Source organism: Setaria viridis, chromosome 7, assembly GCF_005286985.2.
Source record: "Setaria viridis chromosome 7, Setaria_viridis_v4.0, whole genome shotgun sequence".
NCBI lineage: Eukaryota > Viridiplantae > Streptophyta > Magnoliopsida > Poales > Poaceae > Setaria > Setaria viridis.
This window is the reverse complement of record NC_048269.2, coordinates 12,518,165-12,535,764: the sequence shown is the minus strand read 5'-3', so window position 1 is coordinate 12,535,764 and position 17,600 is coordinate 12,518,165. Positions and strand designations below refer to the sequence as shown.

Genomic DNA, 17,600 nt, shown 5'->3' with positions numbered 1-17,600 from the left:
CCTAACGACCAACGAGGAAAGCAACTTTACCAAGGGCCACTCATCAGCCACCACCCGGAACTTCTTTCTGCAGCGTGTCAGCTCCGTAGGCCATGTTGCATGGATAAGGGTTTAGGTATTCCCATGAGATTTTTCATTAAAAACAAAAGAAAGTATGACCTCTTTGCAATTAATATTAGTAACATTAATAACAAAGATGATAGTTTGAGGTCTTGTTTAGTTCCCAATTTAGGAGTGCCAAAGTTGGGAGTTTGTCATAAATGCGCAACTGTAGCATTTCGTTTGTATTTGTCAATTATTGTCCAAACATTGACTAATTAGGCTTAAAAGATTCGTCTCGCAAAGTACAACAAAACTGTGCAATTAGTTTTTACTTCATGTATGTACCGCAAGTTTGATGTGATGGGAAATCTTCTTTTTGCATAGTGCCAAAGTTGGAATTTGGGGGAAACTAAACATGGCCTGAGTAGATTTTCCCAAATTTGACAGTTACAATTCACAGTATTAGTTCAACCTCTAAAATTTGGAGTTGAAAGCCTAAGTGGTCACTTGCTTTCACAGACTAGGGCGTACTGCAGTGTGCACAAAATAATGCACCGAAGCATGCAAATGCATTGGAATTGGGATCTCCTCTCTGCTCTGGCTTCTCTTCTGTCGTTCTGATCAATTTGTCTGGAAAAAAAAATCAGAAGACCACATCAATCTGCTCTATATTATTGAAGACAATGGAAGACGAATGGTTGAGCCACGTGATCAATATTTTTAACCATCCGATAATTCCTGTTACTAAACACAGCCATCCAATGATAACCAACATTTTAGTTCCCATGTTAACCAAGAGAATGACTTCTCAAGTAAACAGACATTTTTGAACTGACCACTCTTCATTGACTTGAAAATTCCACTGATCCAAATCTTTTCAGACTATTACATCTCCCAGTTCCACTGCCTTTCTCACAAACATATTAACATGCCATTCCATGGTTGTCAATCCCTCATTTGATCTTGCATGGCTGCTGTGCTTTTGGATGGTTACACTGATGGCCATCGATCCTACTAGACTCTGCCTTTTGATTTTGCATGGAAGCCTGTACCATGGCCTAACTCATTGAGCACCAGCAAGGCTGGTTGGTTCATCACCCTGACCCTGATTTACTACTCTGACAGCAATACCTCTGAGAAGATTGTTTCATTGGTGACAGGTGCTTCATACAACTGTACCTCCATATGCTAATTATCGACTACTTGAGTTGGAATATTGTAGAGTTTGTCTTTTAGAACTTGATTGTTTTTCTGCCTGTTAGCATTTAGACCTCCGGAAAACAAACAGTATAAACTGTAGGTTATACAGAAAAGACAATACATTATTTTGGGACATGAGCCCAGATTGTATCAGAGAGAAATATGAAGGATATTACCTTTCTTATCTCCAAATGAGAAGGATGTTTTCCTCATAGCTAAATGAAGGATGTTGTACTCTGAAAATCATCAATACTTATCCATCCATCCAATGTGTGATTTTCTACATATCATGACCAAATATTCCATTGGAAGTGCACTAGTCGCTAAGAAAGATAAATAAAATCGTGAGATGTGCACTCGAGTGTGAAGCATTGTTTGAGACTTTGCTTCAAAATGTATGACATCCCAATTGTGTATACTTAAATGTATATCCCAAAAGTACCGCAACAGTGCTCAGATAATTTCGTAAATTGATCTTTGAAGAGCAGAGTTTCCAATACTCTTTTCCCCAAAAGAAGTATCATTCAGCTGTAAATTATAATAAATTCATAGCTTTCTTACACTAAAATTGCACAATGAGTGTTCATAATGGTGGCACCTGCTGTGCCTGTAGAAATATTGCCTCTATTTTCAAATATATGACCACTTCAGACAAGCTAATTAGTTCATTTTTTGAACTAATTAATTTTTCCTAAATGCCATATATTTAGAAATGGAGGGAGCATATATTATAACCTTCATAAAACTTCCAATGCTTCTAAGATTAACAGTTTAACACTAACTGGACTCTGAACAGTACCTCTCACATTCACAATGTCATATCGAACAAATACAAAAACAATAACTCTAAAATGATAATGTATTTTCCACAGTCAATAGTGTGTGCACAGGAAAAATTGAATCTGGTACTTATTCATTGCAATCATTTTGTTCATGAATCACACTTAAACATGTATTCAAACAAGTAAATGTAAATATCTGACAATGTAGTTATACTATATGCAGTTGCAGCAAGTAAATGCGACCGAAAAGTTAAATTTATCCATTCATGATGCAAAATAATTGTACAGTTTGACATAACAAAAATAAATTTATGGGCATATTGAAGGACAAGAATCGGCAAAATTAGTAAATTGAGATTGCATACAGAAAATAGAAAGCTTAATTATGCTACCTGTAACATGTACATTATTAGAAAACTTACATTTGCTCATCAATAAATCTTGGAAGTTACAGAAAACATTGGATTCCAATGTCGAGAGTTTACTTTATTTTCATACAATCGAAAGTTCTACTAATATCATGCAAATCCTGCCCTTCTAAACAGGTGAATTGACACAAAAGTATCACTTTATAATACTATGGTTCCAAAGTGAAGTTTCTTTGCACTGGACATTACAAAATGATGAACAGAAAGCTTACCAGTCCTATACATGTGTACAGAAGAATGCTTAGATACATTAATCTCTTGATAAGATATGCACACTTAATCCCTTCTGTATTCTGATGATGAATCTATCATCTTGCAATGCATAAGAAGTATCTCACATTCCAAGAAATTAAGACATCAACACACTGCTAATATGTTACAGCCTGTTGCTTGTCCAGCCTGTGAGCAAAACATCCATGCAATGCTGAATTGAATAAATGTTTGGTCCTCCTTTGGCCAAAACGGCATGGATTTTTCAAGAGAAATACCATTGATGCAGTGCTGAAAATTACGTATCAAGGAACACCAATGCTAGAAAGACAGCTCCAAGCAGGGGATTTCTCCATGTTCATTCCTATCATGGAGCTTCTAATGTCCTCCACTTCAGCCCATCTACCACCTCCAGCATGGACATTACTGAACACCACATGATAGCCAACATTATCCGGTTCCAATTCCACAAGTTTCTGAGCAGCAAAACATGCAAGCTTAGAGTTTGAGTGCATCCTGCATGATGCAAGGAGAGCACCCCATATTCTTCCATCCGGACTAACTTTCATGTCACTGATCACTTGTAGAGCCTCCTCTAGATTACCTGAGCGGCCAAGAACATCTACCATAGAGGTATAGTGTCCTAGATCGGGTGCAAGTCTGAAGGTTTTTGTCATGCAATCGAACAATTCGCGAGCTTCAGTTACAAGACCTGAATGACTACAAGCTGACAGCAAGCTCAGGAAGGTCACTCCATTTGGCTTTATTCCTTCTTCCAGCATCCGATTAAACATTGTGAGAGCTTCCTTACTATGACCATGGATTGTGAATGCTTCAATCATTGAACTCCATGAGACTAGATCTTTATAAAGGATTCTGCTGAAGCACCTTTCTGCCAGAAGAATGCACCCACATTTAGCATAGAGCATAACAATGGATGTCTCCAAGGAACTACTCTTAGATTCTGCAGCATAGTTGTTTCTTATGACGTATCCATGAGTTGCTTTACCGCACTTTAAAGCACCTATTTCAGTGCAACAGATTATGAGTCCTCGCAGCATATCAGCACTGGGAACGCAGAAATAGTCCATCATTCTCTCAAACAGACGGATTGCGTCTATGAACATTCCATGGTGGATAAAGGCCCAGAGCATGGCCGACCATAGGCAGCTGCTTGCCCCCCTGAACTCCTCAAACAACTGAACTGATGACAGTAACTCACCACATTTCGCATAGAAGTCCACAAACGATGCTACCAAGATTGTGTCCATGAGCCCACTTCTAACTGCAAAGGAATGCAGCTTCTTGCCTTGCAGAAGAAACCTGTGCTTGGTGAATGCAGCAACAACGGAAGTTAATGTCTCACAGCTTGGATACACTTCCTCTGCCCTCATCCTTTCATACATATCAGCGACTTTAGAAACATTCCCCTCTGAAGAATACACTGAGATTATAATGTTCCACGAAACCATGTCACTTCTCTGGGACTGCTCGAACAGCATAGCTGCGTCCTCCAAGCTGGCAGTCCGGCTATAGTGCGTCAATATTGAGTTGAAAACTAGGAAATCACCTGCCCACGCGCTCTTCACGGCGTAGCAGTGCAGCTGCCTACCGCCGGCAGTGTCCCTTAGGGCCGTGCATACCCGGAGCACCACAGAAAGCGTGACTGCACTGGGCTCGCAGCCACCGCTGGTCCTCATCGCCGTCACCAGCTGGGATACCTCCCGCGGCTCCCCGGCGCCAGCATATGCGGACGCCAGCGTGGTCCAAGAAACTACGTCCCGCTCGAGCATTTCGTCGAACACCTGGCGTGCGGGCCCCACCAACCCGTGCCGCGTGTAGGCCTCCAGCAGCGTGTTGCAGAAGTATATGTTTCCGCAGAAGCCGGCCCGGATGCCGAAGCAGTGGGCGGCGCCGACGAAGCGGGGGAGCGACGCCGCAGCACGGTTGAGCAGCGGGAGCGTGAAGGGGTCGGGGCGGGCGCCGGTCCGCAGCATGTCGGCGAAGGCGGAGACGGCCTCCGTGGGGAGGCCGGAATCGAGGCGACGCCGGATGACGGCGTTCCATCGGGCGGTGGCCGTGGTGGACAAGGAGAGTGGTGGGTTTCGGAGCAGAGAGCCCAGGGTGTCGAAGTGTTCGATGAAATGCAAGAACAGTAGTTTGGCGGAAGAAGGATCTGGGAAGAAGCGATATCAAAAACCAACCGCGAACTAATATTACAACAGTCGACCACAGGAATCATTCTGCCGGTCGACGACTAAACTATTTTTTGTCAGAGAACTATCTCACTCTCCAAGATAAAATTTTAGCAAGTCTGCTAAAAAAACTTACACTCCAATAGGATTGCCATGCGACTTGTCATCCCATCCAACTTGCCGAATACTCCTCCACACTCTCCAAACTTGGCAAGCGAATTTAACTTACCAAATGTGGGTCCCGCACACAAAATGGAGAGCGTAAAGTAGATAGTCTGTTGTAGTGTGAAATGGAAAGGCTGTTGGAGTGAATGGAGAGTATAGATTTTTAGTGAGGAACCTAATTACTGAGATTTGAAGAGTAGAAAATGGATGGTCTGTTGTGATGGTAACTCAATACGGAGAGGAATCTTTTTGCTAACTTGGCTACAGAGTCAAATAGAGAGTTCAAAATGGATAATTTATTGGAGTTGCTCTTAGCACCCTATTACTGTAAGACCATAAGTTGATAACATTATACGTCCTGTCATTTTTTTTCTTCGTTTTTTTTCTCTATTGTTGGTGGAGGATGACCCCAGAATGGACCCATCAACAACAGTCAAGGTATTTCCCTCTGAAGAGGTGGTAGTCCAGTAGTCCCCCTCAAACGAAGCCGAATCGGTTTTGTATCTATTCTAACTCCTTCCTTCGACTCGAAGTTGAATGCTGAGAGAATAATAAATGTGAAATAGTAAATGCACGTTGTTCTCATTAACTTCGGACCAGCCGTCCCATCAGTTACAGTGACGCCTCTATTTATATGGAGATCAACCGCCACAAAGTTCATTACACTTTACCGTCACCCAACGGCTAGATTCCAAGAATATTCCAGGGTACAACGGTAAATACAGCCTTCGTACGAACTCCTCCAGATGGCCCCTCGTACGGCCTCGCCACTCCATGGGGCAAACAACGTGGTCCTCAACGCATACGGTCCATCGGAGGTCGAGGTGCTCTTCGTCAGGCACCCCTGTTCTTCATTTCAGGGATAGACTGAGGCGTAGTTGAGATGCGCGATGCCCCTCACTAGAGTCCTGAGGGTAGGCTCTTCATCGTCGTGCTCCAAAGGACACCTTGTACGCTCAAGGACCTTCAAAATCATCTTCCTCTTTTCTACACCTAGAATCTGTTAAGTGCAGAAAACGAGCCGGTAAGGTTAATTCTCAAGGGACTTCTTCCTTCGAAGGGTATTCCGAAGTTGGTTTCCCCAATAGTAGCCCCTCGTCACCGAGGGCCATCATCTCCCTTGATGGGCCGAACTTACGACCCTAAAAAGTAATGGTGCAGTGAAGCATCCCCACATAAGTAGATACTAAATGTGATACAAATATCAGTCACAGGAGGCTGATAACACATTTATTCAACAGATGGTTCAAAAACCGTACAACTCCCGAGGGAGTAGGCATGAAAGCCATACCGAAACGATAAGGAAATAAATAACAGCGGCGAGCCAAGCTACTGTCAAGAGATAGCACATAAGTAGATACTAAAGGTGATACAAATATCAGTCACAGGAGGCTGATAACACATTTATTCAACAGATGGTTCAAAAACCGTACAACTCCCGAGGGAGTAGGCGTGAAAGCCATGCCGAAACGATAAGGAAATAAATAACAGCGGCGAGCCAAGCTACTGTCAAGAGATAGCACTCGGGACTACACGGCAGCAGAAGCATTCTGCAAAGGCCAACACCACAGGCAGTGTTGGGTGCAGAAGCGACCTCCTACTCGAAATCCTCGGTGATGAAGTCCGGGTCTTCCTCTGGAGCAACAAAACAAGGGTGAGTACAAAAGTACTCAAAAAGTCCAACCCCATCCACGGAGGGGGATACAATGAAGAATATGCACAGGTTATATCAAGGATAAGGCTAAGGATTATTTGCAATAAAGCTAGATTTTAACACATGCGAGGGTTCATTTCTGAAAAGGTTTTCACAAAGCATTTGTTTGGTAACCGAATCAATAAGTGGGGTTGATCATACACAAGGGATCCAAGTTTTAACGCAACCGGACTCCCCGTCCGCGATAGCTCACGGCACAACTGTCGGAAACTTCCAAAATCCAACAGACGCCATGAAAATTATCCATCTCCAAGTACTAGTTAGGTGACCAAGCCATAACTCGCCCAATGCCGTGGACACGGCTACCCGGATAGGTTTTAACTCTGCAGAGGTTGTACACTTTTCCCACAAGTAGGATACCACATCGCGATCACCTTAGTGTCAGTGCAGATCCTATCAAAGTCATTACCCACCTTACCTAAGCCTGACCAGCCAACACAGAAGCAATCGAGGGGTTAATGACCTACCAACGAGGTCTTAGTCGGGACCTAAGTCACAAAGATCTTACTCCTTCTCCATGGTCTCCCGTTGCTTACCAGTTCTCCTGATGACTAACAGACTACCTAGTGGGATTTATGCTAAGCCGTTGTGTCGTTGTTGAGATTAGCGGATCAAGACTACGGCAAGTAAATTTCTTTTATGCACGTAAGGCTTCGGATGGTGGCGTGAGAGGACACGGGGTTCGACTGGTTCGGGCAGGAATAGCCCTACGTCCAGTATGAGGAGCTGCTCGTGTTACTCACGCAGGGTCTGTAGTAGGGGTTACAAACAGGCGAGAGAGGGAGCTGGTCCCAAGTTTCTTGGGTGTGCACTGATGCTCATGAGGAGAGGGTGTGGGTTCTGTTGGCTTCTGAGTCCTCCTATCTCGGGCCCCTGGTTCTCCTTTTATAGCGCAAGGAGGGTACAGGGGTTACAGGTGAGCCAGGCATTTGGAGAAGTAAAAGAGATAAGCTAAGTAAAGTAAAATACAAGGAAAAGGACCGAGTCCCCGCGTCGCCGCTTTCCCCTCCGATCTTTGTCTCCTGTCAGTGTGGCCGCCGGAGGGGGACGGCTATCGCTGGATCCTGTCGGCGATCCTCTGGACGACCGTCGCCGCTAAGCAGGATGATGATGTCCGACCGCCACAACCGTGCATGTCGTGGGGGACGGCTGACCTCTGTTGCCCTACATGCTGACCGTGGGGCACGGCCGTTGTGTCTCTGTCGCCGGACTGAGCGCAAAACTAGGCAGCGCTCCCTCCTGTGCCGGGTGGCGTGTGTAATGAGTGCCCTATGGCGAACAGGGGAGGCCGCGGCCGCTGTAGCCTATGCAGTCGTGGCTACAGTGTTCCGCCTGGGTACTATGGAGGGTCACGTTGAGGAGCGCGGGCGCCTTTCTGCACGCTAGAGCTGAGGTGTGTTTATGGCGAGATTGGTGGGAGCCCACGAGATCTGCGCCCTCGTCTGCTGGTTTGCGCCCGAGGCAGATCTTTATCCTAGGGGCCTGGATGAGCCCGACCCCCTGCGCCCTAGGTCAGGCAAGGCGGAGCCTTGCGGCGAGGGGTCAGGCGTATCCGACCCTAGGACTGTGGGTCGGGCGAGGCGGAGCCTCGCATCGTGGGGTCGGGCGTGTCCGACCCCGGGAGCATGGGTCAAGCGAGGCGGAGTGGAAAGCTCCTTGCCCATGCCGGGTCGGTGGAGATCACTATTGCCGCAGGTTGGCCCGGGCTTTTATGATTGTTTGTTTAAGGAGCAATAGGAGGTCGTTAATATTCCCCCCCTAACAATAGCCCCTGAGCCTTTGGTGGAGCAAAGATGCTCTCCAGAGGCTGCTTTCGTCGTTCGTCGGGGATCTTTGTTTGTCCTGCAAGCTGCAGGTGATCAGGGATAAGGAGTTTCATTCGTTCAGCTTGGCCGGGGAGTTTGGTCACGTGTGTGGTCGTTGGTTGCGATGCTAGCCCTCGAGCCCCCGCGCGTTGCAGGAGACTGATCAGGAGGCTAGATCGACTTTTGATCGTTACCCCTCATGCGTCCGTTCGCTGGGACGGAGGGGGTGAGCCGTGCCGCGCTATCCTCGCCGGACGAACCGTGGTGCTCGTTGAGCTGCGAGCAGGTCGGTTCGAGTGGGGTCCTGGTCCCCGTTCGGGGGGTCCGGCTTGGGCCAAGATGGTGGTGTACCCCAGATTCCGGCTAGTCAGTTCATATAGTTCCCGAGTCCGTTTGATCGTTTTCAACCCCGTATCCCTTTTTTACCTGTTGGTGGGCTCCGGGCCGGATGCGGAAGAGGTCGCGTGCGTGCATTCTCCGGGAGGCGAAGTGGCCGAGGGTGCTGGCTCGCGAAACGAGGGAAGCGGAGATGTTCTCTGCAGTAGATCGTGCGCGTGGTTTCCCAAAAAGGCGGGGGTGACGGGGCGCACCTGGCGCTGCAATAACTGCGATGGGACCGCCCCATTCGCTTCCCGCGCCCCCCTATAAGACGGGGGAGTCTGCCTCGCCGGTTCCGCCTGCACCAGCTCCCAAGCCTTTTGACCTTCTCGCGCGCCTTTCACCTTCCTTCGCCTAGCGCAATAGCTTTCTTCGCCCTCCGCCGTTGAGCCTTCCACCCCTTAGCGATGGAGTCCTGGACATGCTCGAGCTTCGGTACCTTGCGCGCCGATGGCCTCGTGAGAGTGGTGGTTGCCCGGGAGGGAAGATGCGCCGAATCCAGACGGCGGCTACATCATCTCGTTCGCGCACTTCCACGAGAGGGGGTTCGAGGGTCCGCCGAGCCCCTTCTTCCACGGGTTGCTGCACTACTACGGGCTCGAGCTACAGCATCTTAATCCCAACGGGATCCAGCACATCGCGGCGTTCGTCAAGCTGTGCGAGGGGTATCTGGGGATCGAGCCCAACTTCTCGCTCTGGAAGTACTTCTTCAGGGTCAGCCTGTATCAGAGGACCGAGAAGAGGGGAGCCCTGACACGGATGACTCCGGTGCCGATGGGGTGCGCCGGCATCCACCTCCGCCAGAACCGCGCCAAGGAATATATGGCGATAAAGATCATGGCGTCTCACAAGGGGTGGCACCAGCAGTGGTTCTATGTGAAGAACTACCCTGAGTCCCCCTTGCCAGAGTTCACCGGCCGCGTCACTGAAGTGGCGCCGGACCTATGGTCGTACGGTCCGGTCGAGAAGGAGAAGAAGCGGATCATCGGTCTTCTTTAGGCCATCGACCACCTGAAGAAAAAGGGCCTGACCAGGGCCGAAGTTATCGGGGCGTACCACGCTCGGAGGGTGGTGTCGCTGATGCTCTGGGCTCGCTCACTTGATGACATGGTTCCTGACACGCCGACCGAGGGCACCATCCTTGCGACAGACGTACTTGCAGACACCGAGGTCGAGCAGCGTGTCCGGGAGGCGCTGGATGACAAGGACGCCGTTTACCTGGTGCCCGGTCACCCTCCGATGCGCCCGGATGAGAATTTCGTCCAGCTGGTGAGGATCCCGCACTCTCGTTCTTCTTTCCTGCATTTCTTGGTTTATCGTTCTGACGCGGAATTCTTGTATCTGCAGGGCAATATGACCCGAGTCATGGACTCGCACCCGCCGGTGCTAGAGGACGCAGAGTGGTAGCGGCAGAACCGCCTCCTCGCCGAGAAGTAGAAAAAGCGGAAGGACAAAGAGACGGGGAGGAAGTAGAAGAGGGCCGCCAAGGAGCTCCAAAGGTGGCTGCGGGGCGCGGTTGTGTCGGACGACGACGATGACGATGATGATGAGGAAGAGGAGGAGGAGACCGAGGAGGAGGAAGAGGAGGAGTATGTTCTGACCCCCCGGCCGGGTGCGCTCGTCATCTGGGAGCAGCACCCCCAACCAGCCATGGAGGACAGGTCGAGCGGGCCGCTCGCTCAGGACCCAACCCCGCGGGACTCTGGGAGCGCGCCCCAGGGACCGGCGAGGGACGCCCCCCTGAGGTCGATAGAGCCGACCCCCGACCCTCTGCCCGCGCCATGCGAGTAGAGGAGTAGCGGCAAGCGGCAGTTATCGGACGTCCCGGGGTCGGCGTCGAGCTCGGAGGCGAAGCGCGCTCATCGTCCTCGCGCCAGGGGAAGGTAAACAAAAAGTCCTCGCGTACCTTATTCCTTTCCTGGCATCGAGCTGTTTTTGATGAATTTGTCATTTCACAGCGCCGCTCCTCGGGATTTCGTCCTGCCGCTGGCGCCGAAGAAGGCGCTCCGGGTGTCGATCGCCTCTGCGGGACGGACTGTGACTCCGCCGGTGGCGGGCGGCGGAGTTGTTGGAGAGGCCGCGGGGCCTCCCACAGAGATGGCCTCTGCGGCGGCGACTGGAGGAGAGATGCTGCAGCCGGGCACGGGGCAGGGGCTGACCCCTGTTCCCCCTTCTGCCTTCGTAGTCGACCCTACGGGACAAGACACTGCCCCTGGGGTTCCTCCGCCCGGCGAGGTGATAAACCTCGACGAGGAGGCGGAAGAGGAGCCAGCGGGGGGGGGGGGGGGGGGGGGGGGGGCGTCGGCGTCCAGGGCATCAGCCACGAAGGGGACAGTGATGGAGACGGGGGCGCCTGCTCCGACGGTGACAACGGAGATGGCGGCGTCGGCGGAGATGGGAACGCCCACCCTAACGGCCGCGACAGAGACCGCGGCGGTGGTGGAGATGGGGACGCGTGCCCCAGCGGTTCTCGACGGAGACCGCGACGGTGGTGGAGACGGTGGTGGCGGCGAAGAGAGCGGGACGCGCGACGGCGGCGTTGACGGCTGCGGCGACGATGATGGAGACAGCGACGCGTGCGCTGGGGTCATCGACGGGGCCAGCGGCGTCAGGGGCGGTGGCGCCTGCCCCGGCGGCGACGTCGGGGTCGGCGGCGCCGGGGTAGGCCAGAACGACCTCCGCCCTTGTCCCGGTTCAACTCGACCCCAATGCGTGGGGTGGGCCGACCCTGCGCTGGAGGTCCCGTGAGGACCCACAGAGGCCCCTCTTCATGCTGGACGATGCCGAGGTGGGGGGTAAGTGGCATGCGGTGCAGGGCGGGCTTGCGAATGTCCGTGCTGCCCTGTCTTCCGCGATGGGGGAGCTGTACGGCGTTGTCGTCCCCGGTGGCTAGGTATGGTGCTCTCCTTGGTGGTTATTTTCCTCTCGTTTCTTCGTCTCTCCCGATAGCTCCTGACTGTAAATTGTTTTGCAGAGCCTCCAGGAATGCAGCCAGGGGAAGTTCGAGTTCCTCCGGCGCGAACGGGAGCTCTGGGAACGCTTTCCCGCGGAAAGGCAACGGACCGGGGAGCTGACCGGATAGCTCACCGCCGCCCAGCAGAGTGTTGCCGACCTACGAGCACGTGAGCAGGAGGCGCGGGACGGCACGCGGCGGGCGGAGGCTAAGTTCCAAGCCATCGTCAAGAAGGTTCGCCTTGACTTTAAGGAGTCCCATGCCATTGCCGAAAAGGCCCGCCGTGATGCCGAGGAGCTCGCACGGTTGAAGGAGGACCACGAGGCCCTTTAGAAAACCGTCGATCGTATCCGGCATGAGCGGCACAAGGCTTGGCAGGAGCGCGACTTCGAGGTGAGCCGGAAGGCTAAGGCCGAGAAGATGGCGGCCGGCCTTGGGGAGGAGGTTAGTCGGCTCCATGTGCAGGTGCAGGGGCTTCAGACAGCCGTGTCCTAGGGGCTTGACTGGGAGCGTCAGCTGAAGGCTCAATCTGAGGGTAAGGTTTTTGTTGTTCCTTTGTTTTGCAGCGTTGCGGTGGTTTCTGACTTGGCGGACTTTTCTGGATGGGCCTCGCAGATGACCTCACCCGGCTGAGAGAGGTCCTCGATGCGGAGTTCACCGAGCACGGCAATCTAGGGACGCGGTCCACACTGTTTGCGATGGCCTCAGCATGGTCCAGGGAGAGGGGATGAGCTTGTTGGCGGCTCGTGTCCTCGGGACGTACCGGCGGGCCCGTGAGATCGCTTGGGAGGCGCTCCACGTCGGCGTGAGGCAGGCCTTTGGCATCTTCAGCTCCCACTACTCCGGCATCAACTTCGCCGGGATGAGCGGGGGGTACTCCTCTGGCTACTCCGAGGCCGAGCTGGATGAGATCGACGCATCAGTGCTCAATCCAGCGGAGGCCTTGGCAAAGCTTCTGGAGGATGAGGCCATCCCGCTAGAGGACCCAGGAACGAGTTAGCTATATCGGGCTCAAACGCCCAAGAGTGTGTAAATATGCTAGTTAACTTTGAACTCGCTTTTGTGATGGCCGCATAGGCCTTTTCTATAATTTGTCGAAAAAAGTTTTCAATCCTCTTTCTGTTTTTTGGGTTTGGAAAGATTAGAGTGCAGGTCGGGCGTGTCAGTAAGCACCGATGAGCGAAGGCACCGTAGCCGCTGGGGCGTAGGTTTCTCGCGGTCTGATCAGTCTTTCCTGAGCGTTGTTCATGCACTCTTTCCTTTTCACGCCCAAATGTTTAGGAAGAGGGTCGGTTCGGAAAAAAATGGTGTTTTGAGAAGACACCAAGTGACTTGGGCGGGAGCTCCTGATAGCCCCCGAGGGATATGCGACCCTAGGGCAGAGCTAGGGTCGGATATCCCTAAGCTCGGGACGAAACTCGAACGAAATTGACTCAAAACTACCCCTATCCGTGAATTAAAAGGTGACAGAAGTATGTATGTACAAACTTAGAAACAATAGCTAAGGGTAAAAACGTCTTAGCTGCTCGATGTTCCAAGCGTTGGTGAAGATCTGCCCGTCGGGGGTCACCAGCTTGTACGTGCCCGGCCGTAGTACTTGCGCAATGATGAAAGGACCTTCCCATGGAGGGGTCAGCTTGTGCCGACCTCTGTTGTCTTGGACGAGGTGAAGCACCAGGTCGCCGACGTTGAAGGGTCGGCCTCGTACCTTGCGGCTGTGGTACCGTCGTAAGGCTTGCTGGTACTTGGTCGAGTGCAGCAGGGTCACATCGCGCGCTTCGTTGAGCTGGTCTTGCGCGTCCTCGAGAGATGTCTGGTTCCCTTGTTCATCGTACGCCCTGACCCTCGGCGACCCGTACTCCAGGTCGGTGGGGAGGATTGCCTCAGACCCATAAACCATGAAGGACGGGGTGAAGCCAGTTGCCCTACTGGGGGTCATCCTCAGGGTCCATATGACCGCGGGGAGCGTCCCGACCCATCGGCCGCTGAATTTGTTGAGCCGGTTGAAGATTCGCGGCTTGAGACCCTAGTGTATCATGCCGTTGGCCCGCTCAACTTGTCCGTTCGTGCGGGGGTGCACTACGGCTGACCAGTCCACTCGGATGTGGTGGTCGTCGAGAAAACCTGAGGAACTTCTTCCCAGTGAACTGCGTGCCATTATCTGTGATAATGGAGTTGGGGACTCTGAAGTGATGAATGATGTCGGTGAAGAATTGTACCACCTGCTCGGACTTGATCTGCGCGACCGGTCACGCCTCGATCCACTTTGAGAACTTGTCGACGGCGACAAGTAGGTTCATGAAGCCCCTGGGCGCCTTCTTGAAGGGTCCGACGAGGTCCAGTCCCCAGACCGCGAAGGGCCACGTGATGGGGATGGTCTGCAGAGCCTGGGCGGGCAGATGGGTTTGGCGCACAAAGAACTGGCACCCCTCGCAGGTGCGCACTTCGTGGGTGGCGTTGGCTACCGCCGTTGGCCAGTAGAAGCTCTGTCGGAAGGTGTTCCCGACAAGGGTTCTTGGCACGACGTGGTGGTCACAGGCTCTGGCGTGGATGTCCTGTATCAACGCCTTTCCCTGCTCGATCGGGATGCAACGCTGGAGGATGCCGGTGTGGCTCCGCTTGTAGAGCTCCTGGTTGACGATGATGAAAGATTTGGCGCGACGCGCAATCCTGCGCGCCTCCATCTTGTCCGTTGGGAGAGACTCGCGGATGAGGTAGTCGAGGTACGGGGATCTCCAGTCAGGTGGGGGGTCGGGCCCCTCTGCTGGGTTTGTGTCGATCTCCATGACCTCGGGATCAGAGGGATCGACCTTCGAGTCCAGGACAGGTGGCGAGTTGCCGACCTTTCCGGGGTCGGCGCTCAAGTCCGGGACAGGTGGCGCGTTGCCGACCCGAGAGGTCGGCGCTCGAGTCTGAGACAGGTGACACGTTGCCGACCCCTCCCGGCTCCTTGTAACGGATCGAGGGCTTGTATTGGTCGCTAATGAAGATGCCATCAGGGACGGGCTTTCTGCCGGATGCCGCCTTCGCCAGCTCGTCCGCTGCCTCGTTGAAACGTCTTGCGATGTGGTTGAGTTCCAGATCGTCAAACTTGTCTTCGAGCTTGTGGACTTCATTGCAGTACACCGCCATCTTGGGGTTGTGGCAGCTCCACTCCTTCATGACTTTCTCGACGACTAGCTGAGAGTCGCTCCGTATGTCCAGCCGCCGGATGCCCAGTTCGATGGCGATGCAAAGCCTATTGAGGAGAGCCTCGTACTCAGCGACATTGTTAGAGGCAGGAAAGTGGAGGCGGATCATGTACCTCATGCGCACGCCGAGAGGAGAGATGAAGACCAGACCCGCTTCGGCGCGAGCCTTCAACAACGACCCGTTGAAATACATCATCCAGTATTCCTGCTTCTCCGGCGCTGATGGCATCTGGATTTCCGTCCATTCTGCAACAAAGTCAGCGAGTACTGCGTAGATGAGCTTCTAGATTTAAGGGTAGTGGGCCTTGGACTCGGACAAGACCTCACTGACGAAGTACACCGGGTGCTGCACCTTGAGGGCGTGTCCCTCTTCTTCTCGCTCCACCACTAGAGCCGCGCTAACCACCTGGGTGGTCGCCGCGATGTAAAGCAGGAGTGGCTCCCCGTCGGTCGGCGGAACCAGGATCAAAGCCTTCGTCAGGAGGTGCTTGAGCCGGTCAAGCACCTCCTGGACCTCGGCGGTCCACTCAAAGCGATCGGTCTTCTTTAGGAGTTGGTAGAGAGAGAGCCCCCGTTCGCTGAGGCGCGAGATGAAGCGGCTCAGGGCCGCAAGATATCCCGTGACGCGTTGGACTCCCTTTAGGTTTTGGATCGCCCCCATATCGCTAATGGCCGCTATCTTCTTTGGATTAGCTTCGATGCCGCGCACGGAGATGGTGAAGCCAAGTAGCATGGCCCTCGGAACCCCAAAAATACACTTTTCAGGGTTGAGTTTGATGCGCTTGTCTCTCAGCCTCTCGAAGGCTAGTTCGAGGTCGGGGATGAGCTGGTCGCCCTTCTTGGACTTAACCATGATGTTGTCTACGTAGGCCTCAACGGTTCGCCCGATGAGGTCCCCGAAACAGTTAAGCATACATCGCTGGAACGTAGCCCCTGCGTTTTTGAGGCCGAACGGCATCTTGACGTAGCAGTAGGGCCCGAAAGGGGTGATGAAAGAAGACGTGCGCTGGTCGGACTCTTTCATCATGGATTTGATGATAGCCGGAATACGTGTCAAGGAAGCTGAGGGTTTTGCACCCTGCAGTTGAGTCGACTATCTGATCTATACGCGGCAAAGGAAACGGATCCTTTGGACACGCTTTGTTGAGACCCGTATAATCAACACACATCCTCCATTTCCCATTCTTTTCTCGTACAAGAACAGGATTGGATAACCACTCGGGGTTGTACACTTCCTTGATAAATCCGGCTGCCAAAAGCTTCTAGAGCTCCTCGCCGATGGCCTTGCGCCTCTCCTCGTCGAAGCGGCGCAAGCCTTGTTTCACCAGTTTGGAGCCAGCCTTGATGTTCAAGGAGTGCTCGGCGACTTTCCTCGGGATGCCTAGCATGTCCGAGGGTTTCCACGCGAAAACGTCGCTGTTCGCGTGGAGGAAGTCGACGAGTGCGCTTTTCCTATTTGGGAGATAGGGTAGCGCCTATCCGCACCGTCCTGCCATTGGTGCTGCTGGGGTCGGGGGGGATCTCCTTGACACCTTCCATGGCTTCGAAGGAGGTGGCGGACTGCTTGGAGTCGGGCGGGTCCTCGACGCTCTCCGTGAGCTGGACCGCGGGGTCCTCTGTGCAGGTGATGGCCGCGGCGTACTCGCAGCACTCTACGTCGCACTCGTACGCCTTCTGCAAAGATGTGCCGATGGTGATGACCCCGTTGGGCCCCGGCAGCTTGAGCTTGAGGTAGGTGTAGTTGGGGATGTCCATGAACTTGGCGTAGCATGGCTGCCCCAAGATGGCGTGGTAGGTTCCACGGAAACCCACCACCTCGAAGGTGAGGGTCTCCTTCCTGTAGTTGGAAGGAGTCCCAAAAGTGATGGGAAGGTCGATCTGCCCGAGAGGCATCACTCGTTTCCCTGGCACAATGTCGTGGAACGGCGCCTCGCTGGGACGGAGGCGGGATCGGTCGATCCCCATGGCATCGAGAGTGTCGGCGTAGAGGATGTTGAGGCCGCTGCCCCCATCCATGAGCACCTTGGAGTCTCGGCCTAGAGGATGTTGAGGCCGCTGCCCCCATCCATGAGCACCTTGGTGAGATGCTTTGTGCCGATGATAGGGTCGATGACGAGCGGGTAGCATCCTAGCTGCAGGACACACCCCGGGTGGTCGGACTGGTGGAAGGTGATGGCAGATCTCGACCAGTCGAGGAAGGTCGGGGTGGCGGGCTCGGCCATGTAGACTTCGTGGCGCTCCAGGTTTCGGCGACGCTTGGAGTCGTAAGCCGTCGGCCCGCCGAAGATCATGAAGCAGCCGTCCACGTTGGGAAAGCCATCTTGTTTCTCCTAGCTGCCCTTCTTTTCTTCTTCGGGCTTCCATCTCCGGTCGCCCTTCACTTGGTTGCCTACAAAATATCTCTTCATGAGGTTGCAGTCCTTGTAGGCATGCTTGGCGGGGAACTCGTGGTTCGGGCACGGTCCCTCGAGCAGCTTGTCGAAGAAGCCGGGGGTGCCCTCAGGGGGCGGTTGTCCCCGTTTGCGTTCGGCAACGGC

The 17,600-nt window shown here is 53.0% G+C and overlaps 1 protein-coding gene across 3 annotated transcripts; it reads right to left on the bottom strand.

Moving 5' to 3' along the window:
• Positions 1 to 400: 400 nt before the first annotated feature.
• Positions 401 to 4,995, bottom strand: LOC117862767 (pentatricopeptide repeat-containing protein At4g33990). Of its 3 annotated transcripts, none has more exons than XM_034746278.2 (2): positions 1,419 to 4,995; positions 401 to 1,336 (listed from the first exon to the last, which is right to left on the bottom strand). In XM_034746278.2, exon 1 carries the CDS (start codon positions 4,657 to 4,659, stop codon positions 2,968 to 2,970), a length of 1,692 nt encoding a protein of 563 aa, XP_034602169.1. In that variant the 5' UTR covers positions 4,660 to 4,995; the 3' UTR covers positions 401 to 1,336; positions 1,419 to 2,967. The 3 variants fall into 3 exon arrangements, with proteins under 3 accessions (XP_034602169.1, XP_034602171.1, XP_034602170.1); XM_034746280.2 differs by having other exon boundaries at positions 401 to 1,313; XM_034746279.2 differs by having other exon boundaries at positions 401 to 1,565; positions 2,665 to 4,995.
• Between the last annotated feature and the right edge of the window lie 12,605 nt (positions 4,996 to 17,600).

What these genes read in the sequence shown, in the direction of transcription:
- LOC117862767 (XM_034746278.2), bottom strand. Translation starts at nt 4,659, where the DNA reads ATGCTGCGGACCGGCGCCCGCCCCGACCCCTTCACGCTCCCGCTGCTC.